This window comes from Choloepus didactylus, chromosome 9 (assembly GCF_015220235.1).
Source record: "Choloepus didactylus isolate mChoDid1 chromosome 9, mChoDid1.pri, whole genome shotgun sequence".
NCBI classification, from domain to species: Eukaryota; Metazoa; Chordata; class Mammalia; order Pilosa; family Megalonychidae; genus Choloepus; species Choloepus didactylus.
In genome coordinates, this window is record NC_051315.1 from 16106372 (window position 1) to 16122936 (window position 16565).

The following is a 16565-nucleotide window of genomic DNA, read 5'->3' on the forward strand; positions in this document are numbered from 1 at the left end:
CCTAAGGAAAGACTGCTCTGTCGGGCATAGCTCAGGCCATAAGCTCCTCCCTAGACCAGTTGCGTTGTGCTCAGGAAGTGAGCGCTGTGATTGGGTGATTCCCCAAAGGAAGGGATTGCTGTTACTAAACCGAAGCATGCTGGCTTGCATCTCCACAGGCAGGGCCTCTGCTCATACTGGGCTTTCAGGAAACTTAACTCAGTTGGATGGTTTGGACCCAAACAATCGATTGTTAGTATATTGTCTCCCCCTTGGGGTAGCTGCCTTCATGCCGTTATTTCTGTACCTTGGTTTTGTAACCCCTTGGCTGCTTTCAATTAGTATAATGACGGCTAATCAAAACATTCATGAAGAAAATTGGTATACTGTTGGAGATATTTTAAATCTTCAGTTTGGTGGTTTTTCCAGCCAAGATCTGACAGAATCAACCCTCTAGATGAGATTGATTTATTCTTTCAGCAGACTTCTGAGCATGTACTATGTCCCACGCTGTGTGAAGTGAGCTGGCAGGGAGTTATGAGTAAGATGCAGATGCACCCAAGGAGCTCTCGGTTAGGACTCAATCAACCTGTAAAAAGATAAATTACAGAATAGCATAATTTGTGCACTCTCAAATAGATGGAAATTACTGAATTTGCTTTGTGCTTACATTTGAAATGTAAGTGTCTGCCCAAAGAAAATTGATTGGCATAATTGATAATTGACTTTTTTTTTTCTGGTAATAATAAGGTAGAATGGGTGGCTTTTTTCAGCTATACCTGGTTGAGGTGAAATGGAGGAGGAAAGTTGAAGAGGGATGAGAACTGCATGAAGATACTGCACATTGGGGTCCCTGTCTAGGTCAGAAGGTTGTGGGAAGGGAAGCTTAATAACGAGGAGACCCTGATTGCTGAGAAAGGGCCCTTCCTTTGTTAGAGAATCAGGGCTGAGCTGGAACCAGTACTGATTTCTAATAAGCTTAGGTGTGAATGTTTCCAATCCGTCATCCTGCCCTGCCCCCCAAAACATTTTTGCCACTTTCCAGCAGGATTGGCATGTGGAGTTGGAGGAGATGTGTGGTGCAAGGAAGGGATTGCTCTGTTGAGAAGCTCCTGCTTGTGGTCACAGATAGAAAAACCCAGGTCAGGTTTGGGAGGGGTGAGGGCTCAGGACTGGATGTGGGTACCCCTTCCTTCTAGACACCCTTTCTTCACATAACTTCCCAAGTGTTACTATACAACTCCTATCCGACAGCTGTAAGCTTCTGGAGGTCTAAGAGTTCATCTTTCATCTCTATCCTGTTGCCCAGCTCATAATAAATACTCAGCAGAGGCTGGATGCTGACTGGAGGACTGTGGCGTCCAGCCAATAACCACTTAGGGTGACTCCCCTTCCAAAAACAGGCTTTTCTATGACATTAGGAAGATCGGCACCTTGTTTCCTTCATGGCATCCTTAACAATGCACTATTTAATTTATTTCCCCATCTCCTAGGACTAGATTGTCTGCCATACATGAGAGCTGGGATCACTGTATATCCCCAGTGCCTAACATAATGGGGTTTTCATAAACATTTGTGGAAGGAAGGAAGCAAGCAAGGAAGTGGGGGGAAGCAAAACCTTTATTTGTGAATGAATCTGTTTTATGTGACTGGACGATGAATGTCCAGAGGTCAAGTTTATGTCTTTTCCCACTTCCCCAGCACCTACCACTGTGCCTGGCACATAATAGGATCTGAACAAAGGTTCATTGAACTAGGCAAAGGGAGAAGGTGAGAGAGATTTAAAAATGAAGTCAGAATTAAGAGAGTAAGGAACCCTGTAAATCTGGAGATAATGCTAAATATGTTTGCATTTCCAGATTGCTCCAAGATTTCCTAAATTCCAGGGGACTAAGTTATGAATAGACAATAATTAACCACAAAGAGAACAGTGTTTGCTGATTAATTACTGTCAACCTGGTAGGTTCATCTGAAGCTACACAACACAACCTGTTCCTTTCAGGATTTTTGTCAGTTTGGGTAAAGATGTAGGCTTTAGACTTGCCAGCTTCAAACATCGTTTAAACCTAGGAAAGGTGGCTAGAGAATTGAATCAGCATTCAGAAATATCTTAGATTGAAATTATGAGCCCAATTTAATAAATTCATTTTTTAAAGAAGATAAATGTGAACTATTTTAATTAATTTCCAAAAAAAAAAAAAAAGTTGTACTAGTACAGGATTTGGTGAGGATGTCATTTGGCTTGACAGCAAGCAGTTCCTGGAGAACAAAAGTGGGCAGCCTTGGATTTTGTCCACTCCTTGTAAATGTTAAATTATTCTGAACAAGGGTACTCTGTTATTCACCATGGAACCCAGAGCAGTGCCTTAGATCCAGCAAGGTTACATGAATATGTTTAAAAAAAAAAAAAAAAAAAGAGGTTTTATTAGGTAAGTCAAGAATATTGAAAAGAGTATATATTGGGTCTTATCAATGGAAGCAGAGGGTAGATCAGGAAAGTGGAGGGTCCCCTCGCAGTGGTTAGACTATTCGGAGTACTTTAAAAGGGTGGTTAAAAATAAGGGTATGTACAGAGGATAGCAGCCACAATAGCGAAAGGTACTGGAATCTGGCTATAGAAAGGAAAGGTGAAAGAGCTGTGATGCTTTGAGATAAATTAAACTGTCTTTTGGAAGACTGGTTAGACTTAATCTCTATTGCTTCAGGGAGGAAAGAGTGTATTTTTAGACAAAGCCTTCGCACGTCTGATTCTGAGGACTGTTTCTGCTGGCTTTTGCCATGATATGTTACCCCTGGTGTGCTTTATTTTTTGAATGTTCACAGCAGCTTTATTGGTAACAGCCAAAAAGTGGAAAAAACTTAAATGTCCACCAACTGATGGACAGATAAACAAAATGTGGTCTATCTATACAATGAAATATTATTCAACCACAAAAGAATGAAGTTCTGATAATGTGACAACATGGATGAATCTTGAAAACATGATTCTAGGTGAAAGAAGTCAGTATAAAAGACCACATATTCTATAACTCCATTCATATGTAATGTCTGGAACAGAGAAATTTACAGAAACAGAGAGTCAAATGTGGGTTGTTTAGTGCTTAAAGCTGTTAAAATAAAAATTAAAAAAAAATTGGAGCATTCACATATAAAACATTAGAGGAATGTCATGTTGAACAAGGCAGGTAGTCTTTTCCAGTTTTATAGGTGTGGAGGATGAGGCTCATAAAAGTGAGGAAGTGGACCCAAGATCACCCAGCTTGTAAGTGCAGAGCTGGAATTTGAACTCAGGGCTGCCTGGCTCCAGATCCAGTGGGGAGCTGGCAGGGAGCATGCCCACCTGCTGCCCAGTGGTGTCTTAGCTTGGCTCTGCCTGGTTCTTCAACCAGGGGTGGAATTTGAGGGGCTGGGGGGGGGGAGAGATTGCCTGCATACTGAGTCATAATCATGAAGGGGACCAGGAAAACCCCCGTCCACAGCCACCTCTACCCTCAGGACTCCGGACTCAGCATCAGGTGAAGGTCCGGCTCACATTCAGGGGCCTGTACCCCACTTGGGGGTACCGCACCCTCACTGGGCTCAGGGCTGCCAGCCAGACCCCTCCTCCTCCTGCCCCCACCCTGCTGGGCTCACCTGGAACTTCCTGCCTTGGTCTAGTGATCAGAGCCCCCTGAGCTCTGACGGCCCCCATTACTCAACTCACTCATTTGGAAAGTTTTGTTCTACCTCTCATGAATCCTATTATCCTATCTCTTTTTCATTTGTCAAAATGTTTCCCTGATAGGCTTTTGCTTCTGCAAAGACAGATGATTACAATAATTGATGCATTTCTATGTGTATTTCAGAAATGTTTCTAAAACATCAAACTCATGTAGTTTTGACTGGGATGAAGCTATGAAAGACAGGAGTGTGCAGTCCACCGTTTGCCGACCACATGAATTACCAAGGAGGTCCTGAAGCAGGACTATGAATGTTTCAAACTAAATTAACCTCCCTACTAAGTGGCCAGAGGCTGGGTGGCTTGGGTGAGGCAGGTCTCCACAGTGACCCTGGTCTTGGAATTTTGTGCCCATTGCTGGTTCTTTGCAGTTGTCCATTGACCAGCATCACCCGCTGCTCATGGAGAGCCTTCTGCAGGCAAGGGACGGCTCTGTGTGCCTGTGTTAAGCATTCCATCTTCACAGCAGCCTGTAAGGCAGATCTTCATATCCCCAGTTTACACACTGGGAAATGAGACGCAGTCTGCAAGAGAACTTGCTCAAAGCTCATGTAGACACACAGCTGACTCCCATTACACAGTCTGGTTGCAAGGGAGACCCCACATATTTCACTCACTAGAATCCCTAGAACCTGGCACACAGCAGCGGCTCCATAAATGCCTGCTGAGTGGGTGATGAATGATCTATTTCTGATTTTTCCCCTAGACTTGGAGAATAAGGGACTTGCCTGAAATTGCCCAAGGCATTTGTGGCAGAGAAGCAACTAAAACTCAGGCCTCCACTTCTCCGGCTCAGTGCTCTTTTCATTACACGCCACTGTCTCCTACTCATCTTTTTTTTTTTTTTTTTTTACATTTTGTTTTGAAATAAATTCAAAGTTATAGGAACAGTTGCAAAAACAATACAAACCCCATACACAGAACTCCAGCATTCCCTGACCACCCCCCATACCCTGATCCACTAACTTTAACATGTTGTGACACCACTATTTCTTTCCCTCCCTCCCTATCATCCATCATCTATTGCTCTGTCTTCTGAATATGAGAGCTAGCTGCACACATCCTTGAACAAACACTATAATTCACATATACAATTTCTGTGAACAAGAACATTCTTTTATGCAATCCCATTAAGCACAGCTAAGAAGTACAAGAGATTCAACAATGATACAAAGCTTACATTCTATATTTCCTTTTCCTTATGTCTCAACTGTGTCCCTTTGAGCCTCCTGTCCTCCATCCTCAGATCCCATCCAGGGTCATCCTTGGCATTCAATTGTCATCTATTTAGACTTTTTTTTTTTTTTTTTTTTTCCCTCAATTGTGGAAACATGTATACAGCCTATATCTTCCCGTTCCACCCCCTCCCTAGCATTCCATTAGTGGGATTAATCACATTTAGAATGTTGTACTGCTATCACCTTCCCACCATCCATTACCAGAAATTTTCTTTCACCTCAAACAACAACCATTCACTCATTTCTTAACTCCCCATTGCCCCTTCCCCCATTTCTCTTAACCCGTACTCTACTTTTTGTCTCTGTGGTCATATTCTCTGATAATTTCTTTGTGTTTACTGTGGGGCTTAAAATTAACCTCTTAAATCCATAACAATCTTGTTTTTCTTTGATACCAACTTAATTTCAATAGGACACATAAACTATGTACCTATACTCTTCCATTCCCCCACCTTTATATAGTTTTGTCAGAAATTACATATTTTACATTGAGTTCAAAACCACTGATTTGTCATTAGAGTTTGTGTATTTTATATCATGTAGAAAGTAAATAGTGGAGTTACAATTCAAAAATTATTGACTTCTATTTGTATTCCATTGTGGTCAGAGATTGTGCTTTGAATATGTTCAATTGGTTGTGTTTTTTTTTTTAATTTATTGAGGCTTGTTTTATGTCCCAGCATATGGTCCATTCTGGAGAAAGATCTGTGATCACTAGAGAAAAATGAGTGTCCTGGTGATTTGGGATGTAAGGTTCTATACATGTCTTGTCAAAATTGTCTATATCTCTTTCTCCTTTCTTTGTTTCTCTGTTGGTAGGACTCTCTTTAGTATCTGAAGTAGGGCAGGTCTTTTATTAGCAAAATCTCTCAGCATTTGTTTGTCTGAAAAATTTAAGCTCTCCCTCAAATTTGAAGGAGAGTTTTGCTGGATAAAGTATTCTTGGTTGGAAATTTTTCTCTCTCAGAGTTTTAAATATGTCATGCCACTGTCTTCTCGCCTCAATGGTGGCCACTGAGTAGTCACTACTTAGTCTTATGTTGTTTCCTTTGTATGTGGTGAACTGCTTTTCTCTTGCTGCTTTCAGAACTTGCTCCTTCTCTTCAGTATTTGAGAGTCTGATCAGAATATGTCTTGGAGTGGGTTTATTTGGATTTACTCTATTTGGAGTTCACTGGGCATTTATGCTTTGTGTATTTATATTGTGTAGAAGGTTGGGGAAGTTTTCCCCGACAATTTCTTTGAATACCCTTTCTAGACCTTTACCCTTCTCTTCCCCTTCTGGGACTCCAATGAGTTTTATTTTATCTATCATATCCCTGAGATCCTTTTCAGTTTTTTTGATTTTTTTCTCCATTCTTTTGTTCTTTCATTTTCTGTACTGTGGACCTCTAGGACACTGTGTCGTTGTTCAACTTCCTCTAATCTTGTATTATGAGTATCCAGAGTCTTTTTAATTTGGCCAACAATTTCTTTTATTTCCATAAGATCTTCTATTTTTTTATTTAATCTTGCAATTTCTTCTTTATGCTCTTCTAGGGTCATCTTCATGTCCCTTTTATCCTCTTCCATGGTCTTCTTCAAGTCTTTTATATCCTGTGCCATGTTTTCATTCCTCAATTGTGATTGTTTGATTAATTGTGCGAAGTACTGTGTCTCCTCTGATATTTTGATTTGGGTGTTTGGGATCAGGTTTTCCGTATCGTCTGGTTTTATCATATGTATTAAGATTTTCTGTTGTTTTTGGCCTCTTGGCATTTGCTTTGCTTGATAGGCTTCTTTCAAGTTGTAAAAGAAAAAATACCAATCTAATTTTTCAGAAATGCAAGTTAGTGGCATACACTTTCTCCAACTAACCAGCAGATGGCGTCTGCAAGTCACCTATACCCCTCAAGTCAGTTCTCCCCAACTCTGTCTCTGTGGTGTGTGGGGAAATGATTTTTTGTGGGTTTCAGTTGGTGAACTCAGTTTGAGTTTGATTTTGGAGCCGTCTCTCTGAACGTGGTGCGTGTGTCTGGGTGGTCAGGGAGGCAGGGCTGCTTTAATATTCAGACCTCCCAGGTGTTCCTGGAAATTCAAGGCTGTTGCAAGAGTCTAAGCCTTCATTTCAGTTTTGCCCCAGATTTTCTCTGTCGCTGACCCACAAACCACCGGCATTGATGTAGCATCCTTGGTTTTTCCGAGCGGGCCCCCCTTCTCAGCTGTGATCTTCCAGGACCTCTGCTGAGGGAAGGCTGTGCTACGTCACTAGTGCGTGTCATCCCTCAAGGGAAGCCCTGGGCCTCCGGGCCGTGCAGGGGTGCTCTCTGCCTGATGCAAAGATTAGCCTATAATTCTTAACTGGTGTAAGTTCTGAATGAAAGGCAGGTGGTAGAGCTAGGCCCCACCCCTTTCCTCTTAGAGAAGATAGATGCCCTAGGGGAAGGTCATTAGCATTTCAGTGGTCTCTCTCTGCCTGTGCCACACCCCTGTCTGGGTCACAGAACTGGGAACTGAAAATGGCCGAGGCTTTCTCCACTGAGTTGAAAAAGGAACAGAGCTAGTCCGAGGTGACCCTCCGGCTCTCCAAGGTCAGTTGTCACCCCAAGCCTCTGTCTACTTGTTGGGGATTCGTACCTCGTAGTGAGCAGTTCACACTCGCTAATTAAAACCCCAGTTGGAGCTCAGTTGAGCTATATTCGCTCACTGGGAGAAAGCTGCTCTCTGGCACCAGGAAGCTTTGTAGCTTGGGCTGTGGGGGAGGGGTCTTCCGATTTGGATCCACAGTTCTTACTTACAGATTTTATGCTGTGATCTCGAGCATTCCTCCTAATTCAGGTTAGTGTATGTTGAGTGGATGGTCACGTTTGTCCTCCTGCAGTTATTCCGGATTATTTACTAGTTGTTTCTGGGTTTTTTCAGTTGTTCCAGGGGACTGCTTAGCTTCCACTCCTCTTTATGCCGCCATCTTAGATCCTCCCTGGTGTGTTTTTGATTTTTGACTGTGAGCCCCTATTCCTTGGAAATTTTTCTTTAGAAAATTTTGAGGTCTGGGGTTGAAGCTCTGTATTTCCTGAGAGGACTTTTTTTTTTTTTGCTTTTGCCCAAGCACCCTGCCCAGGACCATTTTTTCACATACTCTTGAGGAGGTTTTCTGGGGACCATGCACATAGTATGCGAATTTGGATTGCAGAACTGCATGAGGGCCGGCTTGTTACACAATCTCAGTGTAGAATTTTTCCTCTTTATACCCGTGCCAAGGTTTATGTATGGCAGTTGTTGAGTTGTAAAAATCAAAACTTGAGGTCACCTGCTTTCGGCAAATAACCTCAGAAAAAAAAGGTCTAACTTCAGTGATACACTTACTTTTCTGCTTTCCCACTTCCACTTGCTTTTTTACCTTCCAGGATTTTCTTTCTTGCTAGCTCATGGAAATTTTTAAAGATTTTTAAAGAAATATTGTTTATTGTCTGTTTGCTTTCAGTTTGAGGGTTCATCCTAGGGAGTCAGAACTGAAGTCCCCCTGTTCAGCATAGAGAAGAAAGTTCTGGCACCCTCCCGAGGCAAAGTTCCCTTTATCACTGATAGCTTGGTGACCATTTGTTATAGGAGAGAGAGGATGATAGAGGAGACATTCTTGAATTAGGAATAAGGCTGATATGTAGATGACCCCCTTGGCTTTCTTCCAATTATAAAAAGTATACAGTTCTAACTAAAGAAATCATTTTTGTTGCTGTTGTTTCTCTGGGAGTTTACCATTTTGAACTGTACTAAGGTTGAGTGATATTTAAATCTGTGTCCCCTAAGGATTGCAGTTGTGAATATCTGTCAGCTATGAGAAAACATTGACTCTTCAGCAGAAGTCATCTTAATCCACACTGTGGCTTTGAAAACACGTTCTTAATCTGAACTTGTTGAACAGAGTTACTGCAATGTAAGCACAGATTGAATATTTGTATTTAAAGATGGGTTGGCATTCTTTGAGAGATTCTGCAGTTAAGATGCCCCAAGGATTTAAATTTTTCTCTGTCACAGATTTAGCGTAAAGCCTTCCCCATCTGTCCAACTTTGTCTCATCTGTCAGGATCCAGCTTGGTCTCTTCAGCTGGCAGTGAACAGACCGTCGGGATGAGCCAGGAATACTTTAAGGACCTGTTTCTGTCTTCATCTGTCTGAGTTCTCTTGGCTTTGGGGAGGGTATTTGAAAGAAATGAAAAATTGAGATTGCTTAACAAATGGTATGTTCAAGAGATAGAGCAGTCAGCTTCCTGTTCACTAGGATAAGAACTGTCTTCAATTCAGCTCTAGAATAAACTATGTAATCTGTACAAAAATAACTTCTCATCAAACAGAGCAGCTTCCCAAAGCACCATCTATGGACTCAAAGGCAGATGGAGGAGCTCACGAATTAATATGTACTATGGGCCTGTTCATGTGCATATTATTCATTTTAATTAGACTGGGAAAATGTCAAATGTGGAAGTAGTCTTTAATATCCTGATATTAATGTTCATTAATGCATTGCAAATGCAAATTTAAGGGACCTCACCAAGCAGTGAGAATTGTTACCTCACCATAAGAGAATGTGTTTTGAAAGGCCATCGTAGGAAATTTATGTAGTGACTTAAACTTTCATGATTCTGTGCTTTGCAAACATTTTCTCTCTGTTTGCATAGTTCTCTTAATCATCTCTCCAGTAGAAGATGGAATAAGAAAGAACTTAGCCCTCTCGGTGTTATATAAGTGATTGTTCCAGTTTGCTAATGCTGCCAGAATGCAAAATACCAAAAATGGATTGGGTTTTATAAAGGGGGTTTATTTGGTTACAAAGTTACAGTCTTAAGGCCATAAACTGTCCAAGGTAAGGCATCAACCATAGAGTGTCTTCACTGGAGAAAGGCCATTGGTATCCGGAAAACCTCTGTTAGCTGGGAAGGCACGTGGCTGGTGTCCGCTTGCTTCCAGGTTGTGTTTCAAAATGGAGTTCTCCAAAATGTTGTTCTTGGGGCATTTTGTCCTCTCTTAGCTGCCGCTCCTCTTCAAAATGTCACTCTCAGTTGCTCTCAGGTCCTTCTGTCTGTGAATTCCTTTATACAAGTCCATGGATCCAGTTAACACCCACCCTGAATGGGTGGGGTAACACCTCCATGCAAATTATCCAATCAAACATTTCACTCACAGTTGATTGAGTCAACATCTCTGTGGAAACACTCAATCAAAGAATTCCAGTCTAATCAACACGAGTACATCTTTTCCCACAAGATTGCATCAAAGATAATGGCGTTTTGGGGGAAATAGTACATCCACACTGGCACAGTGATGGTCCCTGGTGTGCCCACTTCTCTATTGAGCCCTAGCTAAGGAGGCTGGGACAGCAATAGGAGGATTTCCGAGTGAGCCAGGCCCCTTATGTTAGAGTGGTGGTTCTAAAATTTTAAGTTCTAGGACCTTTTTATACTCTTGAAAATCATTGAATACTTAATGGCTTATGTATTAATTCATTTACAAACACCAGTAATAAAACAATTACATATTAACATTAGTGTAATGACATAACCACACACAATGTAGATCTGGAAAATACCACCATATAATCATGAAAGAATGAGAGTGAAAAAGGCAAATAACACTTTAGTGTTATTATGGAAAGAGCTTTGTCCTCGCAGCACCCTGAAGGGTCCTGAGGAACCATGTGGAACAAAATTCAGATCTAGATAGATAGTGTGGTGGTTTGGAGCTATTATGTTCCCCAGAAAAGGCCGTGTTCTTTTAATCCATTACCGTGGGTGCAGACCTATTGTGGGTGAGACCTTTTGATTAGGTTATTTAAATTGAGATGTGACCCGCCTCATTCAAGGTGGGTCTTAATCCACTTACTAGAGTCCATTGTAAGAGAGATGAAATAAAGAGAAGCTCATAGAGAAAAGCCATAGGGAATAGCTAAGAGAGGACCCACAGAAGCTCTGAGAGAAAGCCAGTGAAGCCAGAAGCTAGTAGCTTTCAGCAGCAAAACTTGGGAGAGAAGGACCACAGATGCTGGCTGTGTGCCTTCCCATGTGACAGAGGTGTCCTGGATGCCAGCAGCCTGTCTTCGGAGTCTAGGTATCTTCGTGTTGATGCCTTGAGTTGGACATTTTCATGGCCTAAGAACTATAAATTATAAGTTAAGAAATCCCCATTGTAAAAGCCAACCCATTTCTGGTAAATTGCATTCTGGAAGCTTTAGTGAACCGAATAGATTGATAGGCAGCCAGCCAGCCACTTGGAGGTTCTCTTTCTGGATACCAAGATAGCTACTGGTTTTCCTGCAAGCTAATGGTTTTCCTTTATTTCCTGGAAATGAAGTGCAAAGGTCAGAGTTTTAAGAAAAGTTGTGTGTGTGCCAGGTGCACCAGTAAGAAGACATGGAGGCTGCATAGGGAATGCGGTTTTCATTCTCTTGGGCCCTTAGCCATAAAGGTATGCTGAGTTGATCAGCAGGAAAACCTGGAGTTGGTAACATCATCCAACCCTCCTCAAAACTGTAGAACAGAATTGAACGAGGGTGCACTCAGCCCCTGCGTACTAGAGGAAGCCTGGGTGCTGGGTGACACTGAGTCCTCCACAGCCTACCTGCCCATTGTCCGGATACTCAAGGGTAATCCTGACATCAGATATACTGGTGGGGTAGTACCAGTGACTGGGGAATTCTGTTTCAAATGCAAATAAATCATGAAAAAGAAAGCTATGTAATTCTGTTACCAATGGAAGTCAGTGTCAAGGAATCTAAGTTGGATGTTAAAACACAAAGCAGAAATGAGGTATAAGAAAAAAACTGTTAAATCTATGGCAGACAAAAATGACCAAATTAACAACATACTTTAGGGTGATTGGGCCAAAGTAGAGGATATAGAATTAGTTAATTGTAATTCTGTTGCTGACAAGTGATTTAGAGATGGGGGTGGGGTGGTCTTTTCCTCTACTCTTTTTACACTTTCAAATAATTTCCAGAAACAGTTTCTCCTTCCCCACACTGTTCGTTTTGGGTATCTTGGTATGTGCTAAATTAATTGTATTTTTTTAAAAAAAGTTAACTCCAACTCCCAGAAATCCTGACAAGTAGGAGTATGCTAGTTGTCATTTGACAAAGTCCCAGCTCTCAAGGCTATCATGTTGCAATACAAACGCTTAGTTTTTCTATTTCCTTAATGGCCTTCCGTCCCAGGAGATAGAAGATGATGTTCCTTACCGTTTTATGCAGCCCATTCCCTGCTGGTTGCTTCCCACCTCCCGAGTTGTTAAGCAGCAAAAACTCATCATCTCTTAACAATGCTGCTGAATTATTCAGGGAAGTCCTTAACCGAAATAAATGGCGACTGTGACCACTGCTCCTCACTCTCCCATCCCGTCTCCAGACCTTCAAGCCATGGTCACTGTTAACACACACAGGGAAAAGTAAATGCCCAGTTTTGTTGGACTTGGTTTTGAAATCAGTGATTAGTTTGGAATTGGGGTACTTTCAGTAAAAAGTAAATGTGGTTATAATGGATATTTGACTATTTTGAAAAGGTGTATCTATAATCATCCGAGAAACATTCTAAGGACACTTACTGCAACTGGGTTAGCTTTCTCATTTCTTTGCCCTGAGACTTTTCCTCTGGTCTTGAGACAAGTGTTTGTATTCAGAATCTACACCAAGATGTTTCCTTCTTTTTTGTTTTTTCATTAATGGCCATTCCCTCTCCTGGAAAATATTGCTGCATTCACCTGTCTCTGCATCCAGAAACCTTTCCTTTATCCCCTTCCAATCTTGACAATTTCTACATCCTGTCCCACCTTCTTTCTCCATTCCCTCCTCATTTACACAATTTCAGAAATTTCCTACTTGCTTTCTCTCAGCAATTGTTATCCCTCTCAAATCTATCCTCTGTTATTACCAGAAGCACATAAATCAGAAATGGTTAAAAAATAATGGGCCTGTGGGTGGGGAGAAATGGAGGTGAGACCATTGCTTTTCATTATGAGTGCTTCTGAATGGCTGAACATTGTAGCCATGTGCTTATAATACTTTGAGGTAAAGGAATCGATTCATCATTCGTGAAAACTCCACAATGGCCATATGAAAATGCTGATACAACCATCGTATTCCCTTATTTAAGACCCTTTAAAAGTGCCCTATTGCCTATATGATAGCAATATAATCACAGTTATATATTCCTGTGTGTTTGCACATGCTGTTTCCTCTGCCAGGAATGCACATTCTTTTGATAGAGATTTTGGTCATTGTGTCAAAATCTCTTGCCCTGGACCTGTGTTTTGCACGGGGCTGTGTAGCTGCCCTGGCTTAGTTGTGATGGCTTTCCTTTGGTGCTCTGCCCACACTGAGCAGGGATGAGTCAGTCTTACATGAACTGAGGTAGACTAATTAAGTCCTTTGGGTTTGCCCTCCCTTTTGCCCACAGCAGTCCGAGCTATCAGCTGAAGAAAGTCCAGAAAAATTAGGAGCCTCCCAGCTGCATCGACGGAAAGTCATTTCTTTAAATAAGCAGATTCTGCAGAAGACCAAGCATCTGGAAGAGGTTGGTGTTTTCTTTTTATGATTTCATTTAAGTAAAATGGAAGTGTTCTTCACAGAAGGGAGAAATTGTGCAAGACATTAAGATCTTCATGGAATAGCTGAAGGAGGTTCTAGAACAGGGGTTGGCACACTGCTGCCCTTATAAGTGAAGTTTTATTGGGAAACGTGCATACCTGTTGTTTACAAATCATCTGTATCTGCTCTCTGTCTATAATGGCAAAGTTGAGTAGTTGCAACAGAGACCATAAGGCCTGCAAAGCCTAAAATACTTACTGTCTGGTCCTTTGCAGAAAAAGTTTGCCACTCTCTATTACAGAAAAAGATCATGGGACACGAATAGCATTTATTAATTCACAAATATTTACTGAATCCTACTGTGCACTGAACTAGGCTACAGGGATGAATGGGAACAAGTTGTGATCCCCACTCCCAAGGACCTGACAGTCTAATGGGGAGACATACACTAAGTAGGATATGTGCCTGAAGGCAAAATTGAGGAGCTGCGAGAGTAACTGTGAGGGAGAACAGAGTCACAGAGGACAGGACTGGAAAGATGCACGGGAGTGGCTGGGCCAGAAGTCCAGGGAGACTTGGGTGTGGGAGATGCAGATTGGACTCATGGAACAGCATAAACAGAGATCTAGGAGAGAAGGGGCACAGGGCAGAGTCTTTCTGTGGCTGGAGAATCACGAATGAGGCATTTGGTCACGTGGGACCTTCCAGGTCACGTTAAAGACAGTGGAAGCCAGAGGAGGGCTTAAGCAGGGGAGTGGCATGATTCGATTTGCATGCTTCAGAGACCCTTCTGTTTTGGGCAAGAAGGGATTCAGGGAGCGCTGTTAGGAGGCTGATGGAGTAGTCCAAATATGAGCTGTTAATGCCTTTGACTAGTGGTGGTAGGGGAAATGGAGGGAACCGGATAATTTTTGAGAAAGTTTTAGGAGGTGATATTCTGCAATACTTGATGATGGAGGGACTGTTTTGGAAAGAACTTTATGGAATTTCCCTGGAAAGCAGACAGAGGAAGCTGTAGACTTTCACTCAAGAGTAGTCATTAGAAGAGTAAAAGTTTGTTGTATGCTTCCGTTGCATTGGCAACAAGATTTAATTAGAAAAATAACATGTAGCAGAAGATTGAAGGAATGAATCTGGCTTTCTAAAGAACTGTTCACCAAGTAGTTCCCATAACAGTTGATTTTCCAAAAATGCCTGCTAGTTGGCATTTTGAGCTTGTACGTTTCTCATTCTTTCAGGCCCCACATATTCAAAAGAATAATATATCAAATGGTCCTGCTCAACCTTTTGTTTGAATTTTTTCTATTAGAGATTGTCATAGTTGAACAAACAATAAGTTGGTTTTACCAGAATGGTGTAAATTATAAGCAAATAAAGATGGAAAGATTGACTGTGATTAGGTTTCTACTTGGTCGTTTGTTTAGACTTTTAATGAGCTCTCTGCTCGGAGAGTATCATCTCCACTGCTGCCCCTTATGGGTGATAAGAATGTGAAAGTGATTGATTTCAAAAAGAACTCACCATAGGGCATGAGTCAAGAGAGACTCAGCAAGAGTCGTTATTTACTTTTTCCTGCCATCTAAACTTAGGGGGAAGGAATGCAAACACCTCATTCCAAATGGTAGTCCTGGCACGTTCTTAGCCCACTGAAAGGACAGTCCTCTCTGTGTTTAACATGAACCTATTTTTTTTTTTTCATACTGCCTAACATAGCAGGCTCTCAGGAAAGGGTACCTCTCATTATCCTGTAGTCAGTGTCATTATTAAAGGAGAACAGCATATGCAGTAACCCCTGGCCACGTGCCGAGACCAACTAGATGAGGAAATGAGGTGGGGTGGGGGAGACTCACCCAGGATGACCCCCCAAGTTAGGGTCTCAGATGATGGTAAATGTGTGCCTAGAGTGGGTGCTTCAAGGATAAAAGGAAAATATGAACAGGAATGCACTTTCTGTGCAAATGAAAGGAATAAAGATTAGAATGTTTGTCAAATAAGCCTAGATACTGATTTTTTTAAAGATTAAAAAGCAGCATCATTTTGATAATGGACATTGTAAATGTAATTAATGCCATGGAATTGTACACTTAAAAATGGTTAAAATGACACATTTTATGTCTTATGTATGTCATTGCAATTTAAAAAAAGCAGCCTCAACATTTTCATGAACTTTTTTTCTCAAAAACAGTATAATTTGAGCTGTAAGACTATGCATTTTTTCCAGGCAAATCAGTAAATCCACTTTAATTTGGAATGTCCTATCTCCAAAAATCGCAGTCACTAAATTTTGTTGCTATCCTAAATTTGCCCTTCTCCCAAAGGTTGCTCACTGGGCTCCAGAATTCCTTTCCCTCCTAATAAATACTCTGTGATTCTGCCTCCCAGAAGTCACATAGGCGGAGAACAGCAAGCCTTCTGCCTAAGAATCCAGGCCTCTGGAGCATCAATCCCAGCTCTTTCCATTCTCCTGGACTACTTCCCCAGCCACCTCCTCCAGTGCTGTGCAGCCACCTCACACTCATTTCTTGGTGGACTCTGAATAAGCGAGTCATAATGAGAGAGTATATACTCTATATGTATGAGTGTGTGTGTGTCTGTGTGCCAGCATGTTGAACACATTTTCTATCAAATTTTAAATACTTTAAGCACTTTTTAAACAATGATAGAAATAATACAAACTCACTGTAAATAAGCCAAATGGTATAAAACTATGTAAAGATGAAAAATGAAAGTGCCCTTCTCATCCCTCACCCAGCCCCGCTCGTTAGGTCACACCACTGTTTTGTGTCTGCCGTTTCCTGCTGGACCTTTTCCATGGCCTTTACAAACACCTAAAACTGTCCATTCACCTGTCTGGTTACAAATAGGGTTTGTTTTTCACTTACTCAATCATAGACCTCTCTCTGTCAGTAATAATAATGGCTAATAAATGCTTTAGAAAATTAATTCATTCAGTTCTCACAACGTCCTTATGTAGGAGGTTCTATTATTATCCTCGTTTTATAAATGAGAAAAGTGAAACGAGAAGTTAAGTAGTTTGTAGTCACACTGCTTGTTAGTGGTGGAACCAAAATATGAAATA

The 16565-nt window shown here is 41.5% G+C and overlaps 1 protein-coding gene across 3 annotated transcripts in view; it reads left to right on the forward strand.

Moving 5' to 3' along the window:
• The window catches only part of CCDC93 (coiled-coil domain containing 93), a 136291-nt gene that overhangs the window by 74258 nt on the left and 45468 nt on the right, over positions 1-16565 (forward strand). For all 3 annotated transcript variants that reach the window (XR_005218914.1, XR_005218913.1, XM_037850246.1), the window contains exon 12: positions 13356-13472. Coding sequence is in view for 1 of the 3 variants with exons in the window: in XM_037850246.1 (XP_037706174.1) it covers positions 13356-13472 (117 nt within the window). In the remaining 2 variants the exon portion in view is untranslated. The remainder of the gene's footprint in view (positions 1-13355; positions 13473-16565) is intronic.